Source organism: Dendropsophus ebraccatus, chromosome 9 (genome assembly GCF_027789765.1).
Source record: "Dendropsophus ebraccatus isolate aDenEbr1 chromosome 9, aDenEbr1.pat, whole genome shotgun sequence".
Lineage (NCBI taxonomy): Eukaryota > Metazoa > Chordata > Amphibia > Anura > Hylidae > Dendropsophus > Dendropsophus ebraccatus.
The window spans coordinates 33,108,634-33,133,547 of NC_091462.1; the positions used below are offsets into that span (position 1 = coordinate 33,108,634).

The 24,914-nt window shown below is 43.4% G+C and overlaps 1 protein-coding gene across 8 annotated transcripts in view; it reads left to right on the forward strand.

Annotated features, from left to right (window-relative positions):
* Positions 1 to 24,914, forward strand: part of DYNC1I2 (dynein cytoplasmic 1 intermediate chain 2) — a 96,103-nt gene that overhangs the window by 29,137 nt on the left and 42,052 nt on the right. For 6 of the 8 annotated variants that reach the window (XM_069982903.1, XM_069982904.1, XM_069982906.1 and 3 more), the window contains 2 exons: positions 7,801 to 7,860; positions 8,311 to 8,426. In XM_069982903.1, coding sequence (XP_069839004.1) covers positions 7,801 to 7,860; positions 8,311 to 8,426 — 176 coding nt within the window. The remainder of the gene's footprint in view (positions 1 to 7,800; positions 7,861 to 8,310; positions 8,427 to 24,914) is intronic. The other 2 variants (XM_069982912.1, XM_069982913.1) reach the window with 1 other exon arrangement.

Here is a 24,914-nt window from a genome sequence, read left to right on the forward strand (position 1 = left end):
ATATGTGCCTTTACATTCACAGTGAATGATACTCATTAGAGTTGATCAAATCTACAGTAACTTTTGCCCAATTCTAATCTAATGATTCAGCCTCCGATTCATTTTGTCTTGTAGAAGTTGGTCTGTCTTCCAAGGGTTGTGATTCCCTGGAGAAGTCTGGTATGAGACAGCCCAGAGTCTGAATGACTTAGACTGGGTTCACACTGCATTTTTGCAGTCCGTTTATCGTATACATTTTTAAATGGTTTCTTTTAACGTACACAAAAACGTGGTCAACCACATGTTTGCGTACGCTAACAAAAAGAAAAAAAAATATCTGCTTTAAATTATTATTTTTTTTATAATGGAAGTCAATGGAAAAATGGATCCAGACAGATTTATTCATAAGACATATACATTAAATGGACCGCAAATACGCAATGTGAACCCAGCCTTATACAAGTTTAAATCAATTGATGGCCAATACATGTGACTTCCTTTCCGACCCTTTTTTAGGTGTTCTATTGAAGTTAATAGGAGCAGGGTATTTTAAGGTGAATCCACATGGTTTTTGAGCATGTGAGCATACATTCATAAATTTTATCAACTTCAATACTCATTGATTCAAAAAAAGTGAGTTCCTAGTTCCTGTTTATAAAGAGGCCTTTAAAGGGGTATTCCGGGAGGGAGGCGTTTGTTTGAGTATCGCCACAGAGGGAGTGGATAAGGACAATGACATCCACTTACCACCCCAGCACTAGCATGGGGCCTGTTTTACGCTGCTCTGGTCCCCTAGTTTTAAGTGCTAACGTCTCAAACGGAACTTGGCATACCCGTTCAGCCATTCAATGGGGTCCAGCCTTTGCTGCTAAATGACTGAATGAACCTGCCAGCGTGACCGGGTGACCAGAGCAGCGTGATGCGGGCCCCAGTGCTGGCAATGCTCAAACAAAGCCTCCCGACTGGAGTACCCCTTTAACAAGATCAATGTTACCATTCTCCCACCAGTTTGACCATTTTTTTCTGTTGCCTAATATGGATCCTGTAGGTATGGGAATATTAGCATTACTTAAAGGTGTGTCCTGGTAGTTTAAAAGCAAAAAATCTCTACAAGGATAAAAAAAAAACAATAGTATGAATGTGTGTGTATATACATATGTGTGTGTGTGTGTGTGTGTGTATATGTATATGTATATGTGTGTGTGTGTGTGTGTGTGTATATATGTACATATATATATATATATATATATATGTATATGTATGTGTGTGTATATATCTATCGATCTATATATGTATAGCTCAAATTATCAGTTAAAGATGCACAACGGCGGGGCTGCTACAACCAATCGTCTTTCATTGAAAAGTGAATGGTTGTCACCATAGTTCAATAGAAAAAGCGAGTAGTTGTCACCGTAGAGTCCCTATGATTGATGTGTGAACATGATGGCGCTCAGGACATGACTAATCCACGTGTAAAGTGCATTGCATTTTTGTTGGACGGTATTATGTAACCACTGCTACAAGTGAACAAGTATGTGGTATACACTACCCAGTTAATACTTGAAATTCTTTATTTAAAAAAAAAACACAGGTATGATGGGGAAATATAGCTATATCTGACTGGCTGGTGGTAGAGTATTGCCCAATTTCTATACCCAATGCTGCAGAGTGATCAGTATTGCAATGCATATTGGGTATTGCTTCGGTTCAAGGGGCTTGTGTTTAATGTCAACCCTCAGCCCATAGAGAACTTAAAAGGAAGCAACCAACGGCCTCCACCACAGGACATGAGGGTTAAGCAGGTTTGCCCAGTCCTGAATTTTTATTAGACTGATGTTGGGCTTCACATGGATTGACACATCTGAGCCTAAGGCTGTGGTTAACCTATAATTACAGCCATGTCACATCTTGGAAACACTATCAGTACCACATCCCAGTGGAAATGAAGATTGTTTCCTTACCAAAGAGCTGACGTGTTAGCTGTCTTCCTGTAGCAATAGCACCATTTCCTGCACATGTTTTCTGCTGTGGGCAATGTTACAAGATACCGATCCTTCACACCCAACATGTACAAGTTCTGCTCAGGATCATGTGCCGGAGAGGGATCACATCTCAAAGTGGATGAGAAACAGATTAGCAGATTCTGCGTGTTTCTCTGAAACAGACGTGACTACATCAGAGGAGGGGTGCTACACCACAGGGAAAGTTCCTAACCGGGATCTATAGATTAGGAATCTATAGATGGAGGTTTTACAGTTTGTTATAATTTATTCCAATTATATGTATACATGACATAACGTAGTAATCATTAGTTAAGTATTTAAAGAATAAACTTGGCTGCATTCACAAGTACTCAGGCTTCACAAATGAAATCTCCCAGCCATCTAATCTGGTAAATTTGCTAACTAAGGGGCCTATTCCATGGAGCGATAATCGGCCCGATTCGGCCAATTATCACTCCGTGGAATAGAGAGAACGATCAGCCGATGATCTTGTCATCGGCTGATCGTTCATTTAGGTTGAAACCTAAAATCATCGGTCGTCAGTCGCCCTCCGCGCACCGCTTTTCCACATAGCAATGCGCGGCAGGCGACTGACAATTTAAAAATATCATATATAACCTAACCAGGCTGTAGGGCTTCTCCTGCACTCCAGTGATTGGCTAAGCGGTCTGTCAGCTCAGCCAGGCCGCTCCGAAGTTGCTGCTGCGAGCGGGAACGGTAGAAGGAGCGCAGGAGAAGACCTGCAGCCCTCGCTAAACGATTATCGGGCCGTGGAATAGGCCCAGTAAACAAGCGCCAATCTAGCAGATCGGCACTCATTTACATTGTTGATTGGGCCCTGGTCAGCCCATGGAGTAAGACCCTTAAAGGGACTCTGTACCCACAATCTGACCCCCCCAAACCACTTGTACCTTCGGATAGCTGCTTTTAATCTAAGATCTGCCCTGCGGTCTGTTCGTCAGGTAATGCAGTAATTGTCCTAAAAAAATACTTTTAAACTTGAAGCCCCGTGCCAAACGGGAGTATCTGTGCCCTAACTTTGCACAACCTCTCTGTCCCTCCTCCCCACCCTCCTCATCATCATTAGGAATGCTTCAGGCAGATTGCCTCCTATTCCCCACCTGTGGCAGCCCGGCACATAGGCTGGATCGTTAAGGACCTGTGCAATGTTCAGCATGGAGAAAATGTTTCAGTGGAACTTCTAATGATGAAGAGGGTGGGGAGGAGGGGCAGAGAGGGTGTGCAAAGTTAAGGCACAGATACTCCTGTTTGGCACGGGTTTCAAGTTTAAAAGTATTTTTTTAGGACAATAACTGCATCACCTGCCAAACGGACCGCAGGACAGAGCTTGGATTTAAAGCAGCTATCCAAAGGTACAAGTGGTTTGGGGGAAGGGGGGCTCAGATTTTGGGTACAGAGCCACTTTAAAGGCCCCATTCCACGGAACGATTATCGGCTGTATTTGGCAGATATCTGCCGTTACGGCCGATAATGTTCCCGTGGAATTGAAGGCAACGATCAACCAACATCATTCATGTCGGCTTATCGTTGCGTCGTTTGTCTTTCAAACATGTTGAAAAACAAACTACTCATAAAGCATCGATCTACTGCCGTCGCTCCGTGGAATAGGAGCGGCGGCAGCAGACGCTGCTATATGCTATGGGCTGCCTGGACGATCTAGCAATCATGCGGGCAGCCTCCCCGCAGCCCCTCCCGCACTCACCCGCTCTCTGCCGAAGCATGGAATAGCGGTGGAATAGGGCCTTTAGTAGGTGATTTTTTTTACAACGTCAGAACAACTAAAGCCAGAATGGAGACCCTGCATCCCTCTAGCTGTTGCAAAATTACAATTTCAATTATACCAGGTCAGTTTGCAGTCATGATGAGAATTGTAGTTTTGCTACAGCTGGAGGGATGCAAGGTTCCCATCCCGGAACGAACGTTCCCCCCCCAGCTGTTGCAAAACTACGATTACTACAAGCTTTGGCTGTCCAAGCATGATGCGAATTGTAGTTTTGCAACATCTGGAGGGCCTGAGGTTCCCCATTGACAGCTCTTCTTTCTGCCTCTTCTTATTGGGTGTGCATGTGTTCTCAGTGAGCAGGTATCTGACAACCGCTTATCTTTGGTAGACTGAACACTGGAGTAAACAGTGTAAATTAGATGTTAGTTAGGTGAAAATGTGTTCTATATATACAGTGAAACAATAGGCAAATAGCATCCATAAATTAGACTGAGAGCAAGGGTAATTTGAAGGTGGGTGTTCTTCCATGTTTAAGGCCCTTTTCTACGGCTATCAGCGCTCGTTTGCTTCTCGTTCCCTGCTTGCATCCACCACTATTCCACGTGGCAGCAGGGAGCGGGAGGGGCCACAGGGAGGTGCGAGGGGGGCGGGGGCTGGGTGATCGTTTGATCGTCCGGGCAGCCCATAGCATACAGCAGCGGTCTGCTGCCACCGCTTCTACTCCGCAGAGCGGTGGCAGCAGATCGTTGCCGCATGAGTCGTTTGTCTTTCAACATGTTTCACAACTTCACTGCATTGAGCGCTTTCACTAGCAGCCAGCAGTGTTGTCGTTTTGCTGGTCTCCCTGAGTTCATCTGTTTCTCTTATGGCTCTACTAGGCATTGCTCCCACCTAGCCAGAATCCTGCTCCACACTGATGAAGGGCAACACCCCGAAACAGCTGTATGTGGATGGTTACCTAGCCTTGGTTTATCCTTTGTCATTACATTGACTTATAGGGCCACTTAATATGGTGGTTTTGGTGGTTTCCTAACAGGAGCTGCCCCTTGGCTGGGTCCTTCCTGGAGGGATATCTGGCTAGTCCTGTGTTTTGAGACTCTTCAATGAGGCTCCACAGGCTCTTCTTTTGCATAGTCATGTTTCCCAGGGGGCAATGCACCTAGGACTTCACTGCATTGAGCGCAGCCGGCAGTGTTGTCGTTTTGCTGGTCTTCCTGAGTTCAGCAATCTGTTTCTCTTATGTTTCAACATGTTTGAAAGACAAACGATGCAACGATCAGCCGACATGAACGATGTCGGGTGATCATTGCCTTCTATTTCACGGGACGATTATCGGCCAAATACGGCCAATAATCGTTCCGTGGAATAGGGCCTTAAGAGTAGCGATTACACCCTGCCTTAAGGAGCCGTTTGGATAGAGGGTCCCCTGTGTGCATAGCACACCCACCGTCTGGACTACCTCACAGGTACTTCTCCCTGCATCTAAATGGGGAAGCGTTCTGGCCCTAATACACATCCTTACCATACAGGACCATTAGATGTCCACATTCCAGGCTAGGATTACATCACTATTGGGCACGTTCCTGTAGACATCATCCTAGGAACTAAAGGAACTTGAGCTCAATTAACATTTCTGACTGACATCTACTTATATACTAAGAAACTCTGTGCAATACCTATACCTGGTTGACATTTGGCACGGCTGAATGAATACCCACGTACATTCCTGATGAACCCAGACATCCTTACCAGGAAAAGCGGGAAACTTGTTGGATGACTTGTGGAGAAGCTAAATCTCTGTTCTTAATACCAGCCTGTATATCAGCTACTCTTACATTGGACGAACACCCACCTTCAAATTACCCTTGCTCTCTGTCTAATTTACTTTTTGCAGTAGCAACCAGCAGAATTGTAAATGCAGCTCTGCTCTGATATAAAGGCTTAGGATCAGTTTAGGATATGTAATGATATTATTTTTTTTCCTATCAACTTTAAAACTTTAAAAAGTTTTGATCTCGGTGCTGAGACCCCCACTGATCTCTACATATAGCTGTGTGCTTCTCTCCCCAGCTTGCCACCTTTTGTGAGGAGACTGGCTCTATTGTAAAAGCCCTATTACATTGTGCAATAATCGGCCTGATTTGGCCGATTATCGTTCAGTGTAATAGAGACAACGATCAGCAGTCAAGGGGGCACTCTCCATTGTAACGTCTCCAGCTCTGAAACAGAGATTGCAATGAGGCGGGGAGTGAAGTGCGCAGTTGTGCTTCTCTTGGCTCGGTGAGCATCTGAACATAGAGATTCTGACAGATCAAATCTTTTGTGTTTATATAAAAAAAAAGTGCCTCAAAAGCTGAATATATGCTTCCTGTCTAACACTGTACCATCCAGAATTTTTTAAAGGGTTTTCCAGGCACCACTCTTTGCCTCTGTTTGGGTGTGGGGTTTTTCAGCTTGATCTGATTTGAAGAGAATGGAGCTGAATTGTAATACCACACACAATCTGAGGACAAGAGTGGCGTTATTTTATGAGAAAGTAGCTTTGCATTTCTAATCCTGGATAACCCCTTTTAATGCGACTCTGTATCCACAATCTGACCCCCCCCCCCCCCCCCCCAAACCGCGTGTACCTTTCGGATAGCTGCTTTTAGTTCAAGATCTGTCCTGGGGTCCGTTCGGCAGGTGATGGTTATTGTCCTAAAAAACAACTTTTAAACTTGCAGCCCTGTGTCAAATTGGCGTGGCCTAGAGTACCCATGCCCTAGGCTTACACCACCTCTCCGTCCCTCCGCCCCACACTCTTCATCATTAGCAACGCCCCCTAGAACAATTTCTGCTATTCATCACCTATGTGAATACTGTACACGGGTTGGATCGTTAAAGCACCTGTGCAGTGTTCAGACAAGTGAAGAATAGGAGAATAGAAGAAAATCCTACCCAGGGGCGTTCATAATTGTGAAGAGATCGGGGAGGAAGCACGGAGGGGTGATGCAAGGTTAGGGCACAGATACTCTAGGCCACGCTAATTTGGCATAGGGCTGCAAGTTTAAAAGTTGTTTTTTAGAACAATAACTGCATCACCTGCAGAACAGACCCCAGGACAGATCTTGGATTGAAAGCAGCTATCTAAGGCTATGTTCACACTGCATACGAATCCGTACGCAGGTCTTACGCTGCCGTACATGTGCGGCTGAAACTATGGGTGTGGGAAAAGTAGACATGTGGCCGGATGCGTACGCACTGCGAACATACGCCCGTAGTACAGTTATGCTTCCCTAGCTTGTTTCGAAGCGGTCTCAGGCAGGTCATTTACTTGGAAATCTTTGCCCAGCCCCGTAAACCACACAGAACCTTTTGGATCGAAAAATCAAGTTCAATTTGGCTGAAATAAGTACTTCGTACGGGACCGCATGGAAATCCACGGCCGTGAGTTTCAAGATTTCCGTCCTCAAACAATGGTCTTGTTCATTTTTCACGGCGCCGTATACGATCCGGCCGTAAGCTCATACGTAGTGTGCACTGTGCGGGCGTATATCGTATACTTTCAAGCGAACGCATCAACCTCAAAACTACGTGCGTATATTCGCGGTTCGCACTATTGACGCATTCATACTCAGTGTGAACATAGCCTAAAGGTACAAGCTGTTTGGGGGGGGGGGGGGGGCAGATTGTGGGTACAGAGTCACTTTAAATTATTTTTTATATCCTTATTGGATTGTAATTTTGGGACCTCTATGGGAAGATCTAGTGCATTTGCTACACACGTTCTACACAACTTAGCAGGAAAGCCATTGCTTAAATTGTGTACATACATACTTGGTATTTTGTATATTGTAAGTTTCATATATTACTTGCGTATTATAGAATCAGTTTAGGAAGAAATGCATTTTTATAAGAATGTATTGTTACCATCACTAACTGCATGGTTAAAAACCGTCCTCTTATCTGCACTAACTGCTATATAATATTTTAGTATCTGTTTTTATCCAGTAGTTTTAACCACTTTGTTGTATTTGCTTAACTAACTTCTGACCTCTTCTGCTAACGCTGCATGGTTGTGTACCAACCAACCAGGACTCTGCATTGGGACACTGACCCGTCAGTTCTTCAGCTCCACTCTGACTCCGATCTGGGGTACTACAGCAATTTATTATTTGTTACAGTCTGCTGTTTTGTGTACTTTATACTAGGTTCACATCTGTGCTAATGTTTTCTGTAGCGTCATAGGAACAGGATACCAAATATAACGTTGGGACCCAATGGACCAAATATAACAAAGTCACCCAATGGACCCCATTGACCTTTTTAGAGCTTATCGGGTTTTAATGCAGATGTGAACCTAAACTTCTGTCGTAGTCATATAAGTAATGTCTATTTAGGCCATGGAAATTATTTTGTGTTTGTTTCCATGCACGGTGATGGGCACATTGATGTGTATATTTGTGTGGGTGTTAGTGATAAAAAAAATATATATGTATGTGTGTATATATTTGTGTATATGTATGTGTGTGTGTGTATGTAAAATATATATACATATATATATAAATAATTTATTATTCTGCAATTAATAAACATTTTCCATAGACGTGGCCCCTTGAAGTTGGGCATGGCCAAAATTACCCAAGTGGATTTTCCCCCTCGAGAGACCGTCACATATACAAAGGAGACACAGACCCCAACCGTCACCCAGGAAAATGAAGGTACATATCTTCCTATGTTATATGTTAAATATTCGCTGTGATTTGTAAAAACTTTTTTTTAAATGTTGTGCTGACATGTCAAACATTTTGATCAAATCTGTGCTGAGGCCCTCTCCAGTGGTTAGTTATAGCTGAGTGAAGCACACAGCAAATCGCTTTATTCTTAACATTATATCATCTTTTTGAGACAGACTCTAAGCCCCGTCTCCACTTCCTGTGTTCGATCCTGGTCTAGCTATTACCAAAGACAGATTTGAGACACCTAGTGGCCAAGATTTTAGACCTTTTTAGCGTATTTGTAAATCACTTAATTAAAAAAAAAGTTATGATATATCAGGCAGAGGGAAGTTGTTTGAAACATCAGTCACCATAACATTTTATATACGTCTTAAAATCTATACATTGCTATGCTGTTGGTCTTGGGTTTCTGGTACATAGAAACATGACCATGGCAGCTATCCATGTGACAAAGACCAAAAAGCGGTCAGTATAGCACATGTACATACACATATATGTATGTAAGTGCTGTGCAGTAACATTTATGTGTCGGCTTCATCCTTAGAAACACTTCTGGAGACAGAATAATACTTAGGTTTAGTTGGTGGGAAGGGGAATAAATCCTTATGGCATAATCTCTGTACTAAAAGACACTATATAGCACTCTGCAGGGTATAGGAAAACAGGCTGTGAAATAAAATTTAATGTCACATGTGACAGGATCCATGCATTATATATGTATGTATTCATTTGCTTTTAAAAGCTGTTAAGTTGTGAAGAGATAAAATGATCGGATGCCAGGGTTCAGAGACAGCTCTTAAGAAACCGAACTGAAAGGAAGGGGTGAAATAAATGAACGTACCTTTTTTTTCTCTCTTCTTTTCCTTTTATTCTTAGATGATTCTGTAAATAACAGATTGACAGGCACCTGAAATCGTCCTCATTGTAATGGGCTCCAATGTTGAGATTAGTCCAAGCGCCGTAAAATGTGTACACTTCATAGTACATGCGTAAGCCTGCCGCGGGGTTACCGCGTAGCTGTGAGCTATGGTATAGAGATGGTCACAAAATCCCTTATTTATTCAGTGTCTGAGCGTAATAATAATAATGTTTATTTGTATAATGCTCATCTCCCAGCGGGAATCCGAAATGATTCACAGTTACAAGTAAAATCCTGATACTGTACAAAGAACACACACCATATCGAGGAGATAAAAGCTCGCCACATGGCGCCCGTGAGAGATGCATATCGCCAAGCGATTTCTTACATCTTTAGAAGACTATTAGGGCTCATAAAGAAGAACAATACCCTGTGCTCGAAATTTTATTTCAATGGTCTCTGACAATCATTCATAGAGTTAAATGGATTCTAAACCTAAAGTCTACTTTATCTACCGTATTTTCCAGGGAATAAGGTGAGTGGGTGGATAAGACGACCCCTGACTTTTAAGAAGATTGTCGGGTTCGCCTTATAGGCCGGAAAATGTTAACCCCTGCCTGACTGTTAACCCCTGCTCCGGTCAGGCAGGGGTTAACTGCCTGTACACTGCCTGTGCTGGGGATCCCCGAAGCGTCGGGAGAATGCCAGAGGCTTCGGGTAATTCCGGAGGATCTTTCATTCTCCCGAAGCTCTCCCGGCAGCCGAGTGTCTCCGATGAGACGCTCAGCTGCTCGGGAGAGCTTCAGGGGATCCCTGGCGCAGGCAGTGTACGTCACACTGCCTGCGCTAGAATGGGCCAGGAGACGCGCGGATGCTGGGGACGGGCCCCAGGTGAGTTAACTGTTTGTTTTTTTTATAACGGTCGCTCCATATGGTGGGGATGGGGTCATTTTTTAGCCCCACCCACCATATGGGGCGACCATACCCGGCGTATAAGACGACCCCTGACTTCTAAAAAGGTTTTTCGGGGTTAAAAAGTTGTCTTAAAAGCCATAAAATATGGTAGGTTAACTACAGTCTGTTACTTCCTGTTATCAGGTCAAGCAAACTAGTGGTCTTCATTGGGATTACCAATAGTAGTTTTCCATTTTTCCGTTTTTTTCTCCATTAGAATCATTGGAACCGCATCATAGAGGTGCAGGGGTTTCCTTCCACTGGGGCCATGCCGGCCCGCCTCCAGTGCTTCAGCCCTGGCCCATGCGTGGTAATAGACCGGAGCCATGCGCGGGAATCGGTCCGCGGTTCAAAAAAAGGACCACGGCACCGGCTTTCCCATGCCGGTGCCGTTCTATTCATGTGCAACACTTAAAAAGAATGTACCAGATGGTACATTGGCTTTAACCAACCCACCCCACCAAACCACTAGTGCTGTCTGTTGGAGTAAATACGTTAATTGCCTTGGTTACAGGAAAAAAGAATGATCTGGCATACTGGCATGGCCTAAAGTGTCTGTGCCCCAGGTCTACGATTCCTCTCCCTTCTTCCTCCCCATCCTCCTCCTCATTAGGAACACCCCCAGGCAGGATTTCTATTAATCTCTCGCTATAGCCTGGGATTGTTCCTAATGATAAGAAGGGAGAAATTGTGATTTCATGGGGCATACAAACTTTTACTGAGCCACACATGTTGGGGATGTGGTGACCATAAAATACAGACATGCCACAAAAGGAATGGAATGGTAGAGTATTTTGTGAGAGTGTCTGCTCACCTGGGGCAGTCATGCTCTGGGCACGGCACTGCCATTAGTTTAGTAGAGTCACGTAGTCCACTTCCACCTTTCTGGGTCCCTGGTTTCGCATAGAAACTGTCAGGACGCCATTCTTCGAAGATCATTCATGGAGAAAAGAAGGTAGAATGCATCGGCACTATCAGCGTGATTATTTTAGTGTACATTTTAAGGTGACTTGTGTGAAAATAATAAAAAATTGTTTAGTCAAATACAAGGACACTGTATTTTGAGTTATGGACATCTTAGAATGCATTGTTCTTGTATTTGAATAAATACAAAAGTGGGAATGAATTTTCAGCTGCTTCTGTATGGGAGATTGTAGTATGGTAACAAAATCAGATTTTTATGTATCGCTCTTATTCACCGCTTTCTATTGAAGGCCTCGGAAAAGAAGGCCTCATCCACATTAGATGGTCCGTGTTCTATTGTTGTATTGTGTCCCAGAAAAAAAATGTGGTTCTTTGATGTGACTTGTAAGTAAATTTAAGGTAAATCAAGGCTTCCCTATCATTTCTGATCACCCATAAGCAAATATCAGCATATGTACTGCTGTATATCCAGTGCTGCAGTGTAATCTCTGCCCTTTCTTTAGCTGCTTAGCTCACTGCCTAGTGCATAGCAGTGAGGAGTATGTGCTTGGCTTTGATTGACCAGAGAAGTAAGGGAGTAAGTTTCTGTGTGCAGTATTGGCACACAGCCCAGTGCTGGTCTTTTCCCCAGAAATGGAGAGAAAAAGAAATAACTGTATACCATGAAGGTGGCATAGAAAGAGCAGTGAGAGTCTAGAAATCACCTTGTTACCATTCATAGGGATTACTCTAACAATGCCAACCAGGAATACAAGAAAATCTTTATTTTAAGTAATAGAGTAAGAATTGGCTTCATCATTTCAAAGCCTTATGCGAAGAACTAGAGTAAATGGTGACAGTATAGATTCTGACTGAGAGCCCAGAGGAGGCACAACATGAGGCCTATGACTACAGTATCATGCAGAGATGGTGATTTACTCTGTTGCTCACCTAAATAGATCACTGCCTTAGCTGTTAATGCCGACACATCTATTACAGCTTGTGCAATGTAAGAGAAATCCAGCATTTATACTGCCTGCACCACATGAAAGCACCATGTTCCTGCCCATTCAATAAAACCATGTTGTGTTACCACCTCGACTGTTTATATAACTTTAACTGCTAGTGGTAAAGATATTCTTAGCAATGAATTATTGGTCATGTCCAATTAGGGCTGGGCGGTATACCGCAAAAATACCGATACCGTCACTGGCGTCGGTTAACCGACCTCAACTTAGCCAGGACGGTATCTGCGGTATTTTTGTGTTTCCCAGAGAGCTTCTGCACGCAGTCGCGGCCCGGCGTGAGCGCTGCACGTTATGTGCAGGGACGCCGGAATCAGAGCGGGAGGTGGAGGAGTAGCAGGGCCCAGGTGAGAATGCCCAAGTGCACAGCCCTCCCGCCGCACCCATCCAGTCTGAGCGCCCGCCCTCCCCCTGTCCCATCCGGCGTCCCTGCACACACAGGACATTAACGTGCAGCGCTCGCTGGGAGGGGGAGTTGGGGGAACGGCACCAGTCCTGTCCGAGCGCCCTTCTCCTCCGGCCGGCGAGCGCTGCACGTTAATGTCCTGTGTGTGCAGGGACGCCGATGTGCGCGCGGGAAGTGGAGGAGCAGCAGGGTCCAGGGGAGAATGTTCCTGAGTGCACAGCCCTCCCCCCGTCCCGCCGATCCTGTCCCGTCCGGCGTCCCTGCACACACAGGACATTAACATGTGCAGCGCTCACCGGCTGGAGGAGAAGGGCGCTTGGACAGGACTGGTGCCGGTCCCCCCCCTCCTCCCGGCGAGCGCTGCACATTAATGTCGTGTGTGCAGGGACGCCGGTCAGATCTCAAGGTGGAGGAGCATATGCATGCAGCTCCCTGTGTACCCATCCACCCCTGCCCGCCCCCCTGTGTACCCATCCACCCCTGCCCGCCCCCCTGTGTACCCAGCCACCCCTGCCCACCCCCCTGTGTACCCAGCCACCCCTGCCCGCCCCCCTGTGTACCCATACACCCCTGCCGACCCCCTGTGTACCCATACACCCCTGCCGGCCCCCCTGTGTACCCATACACCCCTGCCGGCCCCCCTGTGTACCCATCCACCCCTGCCGGCCCCCCTGTGTACCCATCCACCACTGCCCGCCCCCCTGTGTACCCATCCACCCCTGCCGGCCCCCCTTTGTACCCATCCACCCCTGCGGGCCCACCTGTGTACCCATCCACCCCTACCCGCCCACCTGTGTACCCATACACCCCTGCCCGCTCCCCTGTGTACCCATCCACCCTTGCCGGCCCCCCTGTGTACCCATCCACCCCTGCCGGCCCCCCTGTGTACCCATCCACCTCTGCCCGCTCCCCTGTGTACCCATACACCCCTGCCCGCCCCCCCCGTACACCCCTGCCCACCTCCCCGTAGAGGAGATAGATAGATAGGGAATAGATAGATAGGAGATAGATAGGAGATAGATAGATAGATAGATAGATAGATAGATAGATAGATAGATAGGAGATAGATAGATAGATAGATAGATAGATAGATAGATTAGGAGATAGATAGGTAGATAGGAGATAGATAGATAGAAGATAGATAGATAGATAGATAGATAGAAGATAGATAGATAGGAGATAGATGGAATAGATAGATATAGATAAAGCAGCAAGAGTCCGCAGCACACCAGCATGTAGTGAAGAGTGGTTCATTCCATCAAATAAGGTGCAGGATACGACGTTTCAATTCACTCCAGAATCATTTTCAAGCATGCTTATCTCTTCACTATATGCTGGTGTGCTGCGGACTCTTGCTGCTTTGTATTTTGGGACCCCCTGCCAAAGGCTTTTCTGTGTTCAGCACCCTCTACTTCAGCCTTGGATTTGCGTCTGTCACGAACGATAGATCGATATCTTTACAGCGTGTCAGTGCAGTGCCATCTACAGCCCCCTATAATGTACGTCCCTGTACTGTCACCTGTATATACTATATATATACCCATCATACATACTGTATATACCCATCATATATACTCTGGGTACCTATAGTACATAGCTATATACCTGTATATACACGTCCTGTAGTGTGCACATAGCTGTATACCTGTATATACACGTCCTGTAGTGTGCACATAGCTGTATACCTGTATATACATGTCCTGTAGTGTGTACCTAGCTTGGGTTGCTGCTCATTGAGTTACTGTACTTTTTTTAACTTTATTGAAACAAACTATCCCCAGTTTGGCATGGCGAGTGGTTGTGGCCTGTAAAAGGGGTGTGGCTTACAAAGGGGGCGTGTCATAGTTATCGTCCAATTATCGTTACCGCAGCTACATATGCGATAAACCGCGATATTGATTTAGGCCAATATCGCCCAGCCCTATGTCCAATACACTTATAGGCTATGTTCCCATTTCAGGAACATGTCGGGAAAATGTGGCCACCTTGCTAAAGAGGAACAATCAGCAAGTTAGAGGAATCTAACCTGCTCATAGCTTCCTATTGTGCATGGGGCGCTGAGGATGAAGGGATGTCTCTTACCTTTATTCTCAGCACCAATCATGTGCAGTTGTTAATGTATCTCAAGTAAGGCCATTGGGAGCAGGGCTATTGCCTCCAGAGTATTGGACTGGCCCGTCCCCAACCAGACCACTCCACTGATAATCATAAGAAGGGGTGGATCGACGCTCTGGGGACGGGGCAGTGCTCCAAATGGCCTTACCGGAGACACAATTACATTAACAACTGCATGAGAACGGTGCCAAGGATGGAGGTAAGAGACACACCTTCATCCTCTGAGCCCAGTAAGCTATAGTTCCTCTTTAAATCGATTGCCACTAATAATAATAATCATGATCATTTTTAGCAGCCGTCTATGCTACAAGACGGATGCCTTCCCTGTTTTTTTCCTGAAGTGGAAACATAGCCATACAGTAACAACATCTTACCGAGAACCCCCAATGTGTTGGCATCCCATTTATTTAATTGTATAGAAACACAGTTCAGGACCCTATACTGTATATTTTTCTTTCAGTGGAAATCAATGGACAGCATATACCTCTGTATGGTATACTGTGACATACGTTGGGACATATTCCTAGCATATACCTCCACGTGTGAACCTTAAAAGGGTTGTCTGATGTATTTTTTCTTTATTAAAGGAAGACTATTAGCTGCAATTCATGTTACAACCCACTGACACTAGATAGCTATTAGGACAAAGAGACACAGAATACCTTTAATATATCGGTTTGTTCTTCCACAACATAGAAAAAATGTTGTTGTTTTTTTTGTTTTTTTTAATAGTGCAAAGAGTCAAACAGGTTTTCTTGAACTCCTAAGTGTAGGAAGCTGTACCACCTTCTTACGCCCCCTCCTGTACGTGAGTCTACTTCCAGGTGTCAATCAGGCAGTAAGGGGGGGGGGGGCGCAGTGAGAGCAAATTACAGCTGACTGATTCCCTTTTAATCTTTTAATAGGTGGGGAACAAAACTTCAAATGTACTCACCTGCCGTCTATTCCCTACTCCTGCCATTCTGACAGGGCTCCTCCCTGCTGCTGAGTACTTCCTGTTCTGACACATAGGAAGTGCCTGCTCATCCAATCACTGGGTTCTCGTGGCAGCCACTTATTGGCTGAGTAGACACTTCCTTCGTGTCGGGATGGAGAACAGGAAGTGCTCTGCAATCGGGAGCAGTGGAAGGTGTGAGTACATACATATATATATATATGTGTGTGTGTGTATATATATAAATATATATATAATTATTTTTTTTTTGTTTGTTTTAATATGACCTTATTCTCCCTTAAGAACCACTATAGATAGAACAAATTCTCCAGACATCCCCATTAATGTATACATTTATTAACAAGCAAACGTTGCATATAGCGGTTGATGATACACCTCGTACTCTTCTATCACCTCCTTACTGAGATAATAACTTAAGTAACCGTGTCACAGGCGTTGCGGCGATAACCCATTAGCTCCCCTGAATGACATTATCTTTGTATTCCCCCACTTCCTGTCACTTATTCTTTATTTTAATAGAAGGCTCTCGTTAATTGAGCTTAATTTTCCCATTAAGCTTTTGTTTTACAGAATTAATCTAAATTCCGACTCGGAAAGTGTAAAGCGGCTGTGCTTGACATGCATAAAGAGTAGGTTATCGCTGGGAATGCCTGCATGCAGATTTATTTTTTTTTGACATGCAAGACATGAAGTAAATATACATATTTTAATGCCTTCGCCAACGCACGCCGCTGTCTCCTCCGATTCCTCCCTTTTTTTATGGGGCATGCCCAAAATCTTAAATGAAATCCTGCTCGAAAATCTTTGATATGAAGACACCTTGAGCTTAACAAAAGGCACCCATTTCACAGATGATTTAACTTTGATTAACCTGCTCCGCGGCAAAAGATTATTCAGACAACTGGAATTTTACTCTATAGTGTTATTGCCGGCTGCAGCCTAATTTCCCGAGCTGTTTTTCTTTCCATCTCACCAAAATACATCACAATTTTGATGTTATCTCCAAGTAAAAATTCACCGGTTCATTAAACCAGGCTTTAGCATCTATTGACAAGAGGTTTGTCATCGCTTAAGGCAACCGCTACTTTTCTGCCATTTTTACTATACCGCGTGTAACCTTAGCTCTCCTGTCAGGAAAAGCATGGAGTTAACCACTTAGGAGACGGCAATGAATATTCATTGATCCATCGACGTGACATCCAGGGTCTTAACAGCTTGGGAAGTTCATGCAAAGTTTTTTTTTTTTTTTTTTTCTCCTCCCTTTTTGTTTTATGTTTTCTATTATGCATTGCACTTTAACAGCTGTAAAATGAATGAAAAATAACTAGAGGGGGAATACATCATTTTAAAAGGTAGGACAGGATGGTCATGCATAAATGCATGACGAATCCGTGACACATTCTTGTACTATCAGATCACAGAGACAGATCATGGAATAATTACTCAGGTCGTCAGTGTGAGATGGGTTTGCTGCACTTTGGCTATGGAAGGTTTTCAGTAAACAGTAATGCATTTAAAGCGTTATTATTTTTGTGTTCTTAACAGACTTTTATCTGTCGGTAAAAGTATGGCTGATCTAGCGAGATCACCGCTGAACAGTCTACATGGTAAAGCCTATCATTCTTTGAGTGGAACAAGTAGTCGATTCTTTTGTGTGAACCTTATTTCCTTTACGATCCCCTACTTAAATTAACAAAAAACTGCTAAAAGAAAACACTAACAAAATGGCCCGTGTAAAACTGCTACGTATCGGGTCACACCCATGGTCGGGCCAGGATTAAGGGTCATAATACTTAGGCAAAAAATACATTCATCATTTTCTAAGTTTTTTCTTCTGAATTTGAGAGCAGAAAAATAGCAAATCTGCACAATTTTTTTTTAAATTTTCATCTATTCTGCAAAATCTGGACAGAAAATCTGCATTGTAATCACCCCTCATGTTAAATCTGTCAGAAAGTTAGACCATCCGATCCTGCTGATAGAATCTAACAGAGCAGGGGTTAGTGGGGCATTATGGGGGAACATGTAAATGAGGGGTTTAGGAGCCAGCTGGATAAAAGATTCCCCCCAGTGCAGCTGAACATTTCACCTACAAAAAGTTAGCATAATCCTCACTGTTCCCTGCCCTATTAGAAATCAGCAGGCTATGATGGTCTAACCTGCTCATATGTTCATTGTAGTTGTAACTTATTCTTTTTTGCAAACCACTCCAAGTCCCCTGCATTATTGGTTTGTCTAAATGTCTGGGTGGTGATGTAAAAACAAAAATCCCTTAGTTGCCTACCTTAATCCTCTACAGCTTCCGCAGATGCTCTCAGTCCTTTCAGCTACTTCCTGGTTCCTGATGATGCTCCAAGCGACTCTGTACCCACAATCTGCCCCCCCCCCCATAAACCACTTGTACCTTCTTATAGCTGCTTTTAATTCAAGATCTGTCCTGGGGTCCGTTCGGCAGGTGATGCAGTTATTGTCCTAAAAACACCTTTTTAAACTTGCAGCCCTGTGTCAAATTGGCGTGGCCTAGAGTGTCTGTGCATTAGACTTGCACCACCCCTCGGTCCCTCCTCCCCACACTCTTCATCATTAGGAATGCCCCCAGGCAGGTATTCTCCTATTCATCACCTGTAAGAACACTGCACATGTGCTGGATAGTTAAGGCACCTGTGCAGTTTTTAGACAAGTAATGAATAGAAAAAAACAGACACTCTAGGTCGCACCAATTTGATACAGGGCTGCAAGTTTAAGGGTATAAACCCACCCACACCGTATATGCAGCGTATTTACTGCTGCGATACGCAGCAAACTCGCAGCAGATTAGATCTAAATAACTAAACACAGCATCAAAATGCGTATTTGTTGCATATCTGCTGCGTATACGGTGTGTGGGTTTATACCCTAAGGGTGCGTTCACACCTACCGCATCCGCAGCTTATTTTTCCGCGGAAATCCGCAGATCTGGTAGTGCAGATTTCAACCTGCGAGAAATCCGCATATGTGTGCATTTTGCGTTTTTTCTGCAGCAAGTTTATCGCGACTGAAATGTCCGTTTAGAATAAGAGACATTTTAAACTGACATTTCAGTTGCGATAAACTTGCTGCAGAAAAAACGCAAAACGCACACATATGCGGATTTCTCGCAGGTTGAAATCTGCACTACCAGACCTGCAGAAAAATAAGCTGCGGATGCGGTAGGTGTGAACGCACCCTAAAAGTATTTTTTAGAACAATAACTGCATCACCTGCCGAACGGACCCCAGGACAGATCTTGGATTAAAAGCAGCTATTGGAAGGTATAAGCGGTTAGGAGGGGGCAGATTGTGGGTACAGAGTTGGTCGGGGCAATGTCGGTGTGGCAGCTGGGGGGGAGGATCAGGGTAGGTGAGTATAGGTTGTTTATTTTTACACCATTTTATTTTAATTTTTTTTTTTGTTTGATTTATTCTCTTACCCCCTGGACAACGACTAATATAACATTCTTTCTCACTGCCATTGCCACAAAGGATAGCCTATTGCATGTCATTTTATCCAATATGTAAACAGCATGCAGTAAGTTCCTGCAATCCCTCTAGGGGTAGCAGACATACTGATACCTCTTCCATCTATATCTGGCATAAGGACCTTTTTTTATCAGAAATACAAAGCTCCAGCCACTATAAATATAGACTAAGAATAAATAAGTCTCCACCTGTTTAATTTAAAAGAACACATTGATGAACATTCCCTTTAAGGTACATGTACTCCTAATTGTTAGCCAGAAAAGAGTTTCATTATCAATCATTGTTATGTGCATATTACTAAATTGATTGGTGCCGACTGATGGAAATTTGTACCATCAGACTTAACAGATCTGTGACTCATTGTAAAGTCATTACTGAGTAATCTGCTATTGTGCACATAAATGATTTTCGCATGAGTGACCCATTTTTTCACTTGGAAAGTCATTCCCATCATTGCAGATTTAGTGAAAGGTATTGCAGTAACAGTCCTATCAGGGCCATTTGTCCCATGTATGGCCCGCATTAAAGGAGTAGTTATGTGTTAAAATAAACAAAAGACGTGTTTTACTGTTTGTGCTGCATTAGTTAACTTTCACTTGGCCTTGTAGATATAGTATGATCTCTTGAATACATTAGCTCCCTAACATACGCAGTATGGAGAACAGTATTGGGCACCTACAGGAGCTTTTAAGAGCTTTCAGGTGTAACAGACTTTCCACAAGATTTTGCAATGTGTCTGAGGATTTTGTGCTCATTCGACCAGAAGAGGATTGTAAGGTAACTGGAGGTTAGTTAGGTGGGCCTGGCTCACAATCTTCATTCTGGCTTGTCACCAAGGTATTGGATAGGGTTATGGTCTGGGCTCTCTTTGGCCAGTTACTCAGAAATCTCCAATTCAAGTATCAGTGTGCTGGACTTAAAGTGACACTGTCGCCCCCTTTTTTTGCATTATGACTTCTCTACACAGGTGTAAAGGGTAAATTTTGTAGTTTTCATACCTTATTTTATATCATATGTGATAGTGCTTGATCCAGTAAAAAGTTATATTTTATCATCTGCGGATTGTGCCCTGCCCAGTGATGTCGTCGACGCATAGGCCCCACCCATCGGTGGCCATTGGAACAGGTCAGCCTAAAGGTCTAGGCCCCACCAGCTCTAGGTAGGCCCATACCAATGGCTGCTGAGGGAGCGTGGTCAATGAGCCAATGACGTCATGGGGTGGGACCAACTGTGTCATTGTGGCACTTCGGCTGTGAAGCCCCACCCAGACAGCGCAATCTGCAGATGATAAAAGATCACTTTTTACTGGAACAAGCACCATGATCACTTTAAGTCAATAATGTAGTGGGAACCCCTAATGCTATCTTTCCTAGAGTCCCTCTTTCGACCCAATATATCACCTATACAGTTTTTATAATTTTGTATCCCACTTCTCGCTACCTTTTTATTTAGTTTTTGTGTATTTTGATAATTCAGTAGATTCCCCTACAATTCCATATGAATTATCTATAACCACCCTATGATTTTCTCCATATATATTCATTTTTTTAGGAAGGCAACAAGTTTTTCCATCTCAGTAAGTTATCCTCTACCCACAGGATAAGGGATAACAAACAGACTGGTGGGAGTCCGCCTACTGGCACAGCAGCTAATCCCAGAAGTGAAAACATAACCATCGTCATCACTACTCCGTTCTTTGTCTATGGGGCAGCTGAACTCCTGTGGATAGAGAATAACTTATTGAGATGGAAAGACCCCCTTTAAAGGGATACTCCAGCGAATTTTCTTTCTTTCAAATCATCTGGTGTCAGGATGATTACAAAATCTGCTGCTATCAGCTGCTGTATGTCCTGCAGGAAGTGGTGTATTCCAGTCAGGCACAGTACTCTCTGCTGCCACCGCTGTCCAGAGCAGTAGTAAATTCCTATAGAAAACTCTCCTGCTCTCCAAATTTTTTTCCCCTGGAGTACCCCTTTAACAAATTTATAAGCAAAATATATGCAGTAGTAATTAGGTTGGAATACTTTGTTTTATTCAATATTCACAGTATAAACCCTTATCTTTCATTGTTAATCTTGGCAAAAATCCAACAATTTAGAAAAGAAATACATATGCTGTTCTTGCCTTATGGGTGGGTGAAGGGAAGGCCGCCTTTCATCAAGTATCTGGTCAGTTCATTTCTCTTTTTAAGTGGACTCGCTCTCCAGATCTGTGATGAATGGAAGTCTGATTTTCTTCTCGTGGTTTCTTTTATTCGTATAAGATGGACTACACGTCATAGTTGTATTATGGTTTTTATGATGACAAGTGGATTTAATATGCCTCTTTGTTCAGCCTAATTCTGCTTAAAGCGACAATTATCCCCATCCTTCTCCTCCCCCACCACATCACATTTACAATAGCCTAGTGCGCTGAGATAGGGATAGTTGTTTGGGAAGGTCCTAATGGATGGCTGGTGGTCAGCACTGTGTAATAGCTGATCATTCTGGTTTCACCAAGCTTACTTCGACTAATAAAACATCCTTAATTTTTCAAGATCAAGTAGAATAATAGATGTTTGTGAATAAAGAAAAAAAAGTCAGGCAAAAGTTCCACCATTATCTCATTGGCCAGTGCAGATTAATCACTGTATATCACATTCATCCGATCCTCCACACTCCACTATCACTTTATCACTTGTCGCTTTATCTTTTCTACTGTATTTGTAAATTCCATTTCATTCATCAGACATAATCTGATGGAGAGCTCTGTTTTCAGCCATTTGCCTTCATTTTCTATCCTGATACTGTATCAATTGTGGTCTACCCTTATGTGTTTTTTGTATAAAGGATGGGGAACCTTCAGCCCTCCAGCTGTTGCACAACTATATAATTCCCATCATGTCTGGACAGCTAAAGTTAAAGCTGGAGAGTCAAAGGTTCCCCATCCTTGCTTTACATGATATCCCAATTTTAAATAGCCGCTCTAATATTGATACACAGCTGAATGAAAACAACCAACATCTTTTGCTACACTCCAGACAAGATTTACCAAAACTATCCATGTGCTAACTTCAGATTTAGTCTTCAAATTCGTCAGATTTATCTATGGGACGCTGGCTGTTAAATTGTTGTGTTTGAAGACTATCTACTCTACTCTAAGTTTACACCTATTAGTTAACTTAAAGGACAACTCCCACAAAAATTTTTTTTTGCTCATTTAACACACATTACAAAGTTATATAACTTTGTAATGTGGTTAAATACCCGGCCTGGCCCCCTTCCCCCACTTTCGGACCCCCGACCCCCCACCCCGGAAGTTAAAGAATGTATACATTACCTATTACGATCGTCACGGTCCTCTTCTCCGGGGCGGCATCTGGTGACGACGACGTCAGAGCCGAGGGGCGGTCCGGGTCTTCTTCCTCCTCGGCGTCTTCATGCAAAGTGAATGGGGATGAAAAGGCTGCTGGTGCACATGCGCACCAGCAGCCTTTTCATTGGCTGGAGCGCATCACATGGCTTCCAGCTTGCTCAGCCCTGATTGGCTGAGCTTGCTGGAAGCCATGTGATGCGCTCCAGCCAATGAAAAGGCTGCCGGTGCGCAAGCGCACTGGCAGCCTTTTCCATCCCCTGGACCCGGAAGTCGGAGACATCGCTGGATGGCGGACGGCGGCGACGGAGAGGCGGACGGCGGGCGAATCGAGTGGCGATCGTCACCGGAGAGATGGTGAGTATGGTGTCTGTGTGTGTCTGTGTTTTTTTTTTTTGGGGGGTCCCGCGGGAGTTGTCCTTTAATGGTGTTATCCAGGCTTAGAAGAACATGGCCCCTTTCTTCCAGAAACAGCACCACTTTTGCCCTCAGTTTGGATGAGGGTCTTGCAGCTCAGTTCAATTGAAGTGAATTAGGCTGAATTGAGCCACATACACAACCTGAGGAGAAGGGTTGTGCTGTTTTTGCAAGAAAGTATCTGTGCTTTTTATAATCCAGGATGAATGATTGCAGGTGTGCTAGAATTTTGAGCCAGATATTGGCGCAAAGTGTCACACCTTAGACCTTTGGCCTAGTGAAACTGTTAAAAAAAACAAAAAACAAACAAACAAATAAAATAAATGTGATGGCAGCAGCCAAAAGCAATAGAACACTGATCTCATCGATCTATGCTGTATATCTGTACAGCATAGATCTCTATGAGAGATCAGTGTACTTATACTAAAAGTCCCCCAGGGGGGGCTTCTAGTATATGTGTAGAAAAAAAAAAAAATGTTATTAATAAAAAGCCTCCTCCCCTACTAAAAGATTGAATCATCCCCCCACCCCCGTTTCCCATTTTATAAATAAAAATAAAAATAAACTTGTATGTTATCGCTGCGTGTGTAATTGCCCAAACTATTAATTTATCACATTCCTAATCTCGCACGGTAAACGGCGATAAAAAAGTCGCATATGTGCAATCAAGGTATCGATAGAAAGAACGCATCATGGCGCAAAAAATGACACCCCACACAGCCTCATAGACCAAAGGATAAAAGTGCTGTAAGCCTGGGAATAGAGCGATTTTAAGGAACATATACAGTCATACCTTGGTTTAAGAGTAACTTGGTTTAAGAGCTCACAGTTTTTCAAAATTGTGACTTGGTTTAAGAGCATTGCTTTGGTTTAAGAGCTCCCAGTACGTGGTTGGAGGTGGAGTGGGGGAGGGACAGGGTCTGCATAGTGTGGTCTACAGCCCTGTACTCTGACCCAGGAAGTCTCCCTCAGCTTTCAAATCATGGTAGATCCACTTCAGGCTGGGGCTTGCATCAGGGGACAGGACTGTATTAGTGTACAGTAACTTATAATATCACATATTCTGCTGTTTCAGATGTTTGTTTCTTTTGTCTTACATGTTATTCAGAATAATAAATCATTATTTTTGGGGTGTGGAACCAATTGTCTGCATTTCTATGATTTCCTATGGGAAAATTAGCTTTGGTTAAAGAGTGGATTTGGATTACAAGCATGGTCCCGGAACGAATTATGCTCGTAATTCAAGGCACCACTGTATTTGTTAACAATGGTTTGAATTTTTTCCAAGCCATCAAACAAAATAAAAGTTATACATGTTTTATCGTTTTAATTGTACCGACTTAAGGAGCAAATATAACATGTCAGTTTTTTCATAGGACACACGGCGTAAAAACGAATCCCCCCCAAAAAAAATAATTGTTTTTTTTTTTTTCAATTTCACTGCGCATATAATTTTTTTTTCTGGTTTCACAGCATATTTTATGCAAAAATTCAGCCTGTCATTGCAAAGTGCAATCAAGCATGGTGTAAAGTGAAACTTGCTCAGTTGCCCCAAGCAACCAATCAGATTCCACCTTTCATTCCTCACAGACTCTTTGGAAAATGAAAGATGGAATCTGATTGGTTGCTAGGGGCAACTGAGCCAGTTTCACTTTACACCATGTTTAAAGACTTAAATGGGTTACAAATTGTAAAAATAATATATATATATATATATATATATATATATATATATATATATATATATATATATATATATATATGTGTATGTGTGTGTGTGTGTGTATGTGTATTTATTAATGTGTGTGTGTGTGTGTATGTATATATATATATATATATATATATATATATATATATATATATATATATATATATTATAATGTCTGTGTATTTATTAATGTATGTGCTTGTGTGATATAATATATAGATAGATAGATAGACAGACCGATGTATATATCTACATATCTATCTATCTCTATCTCTCTATC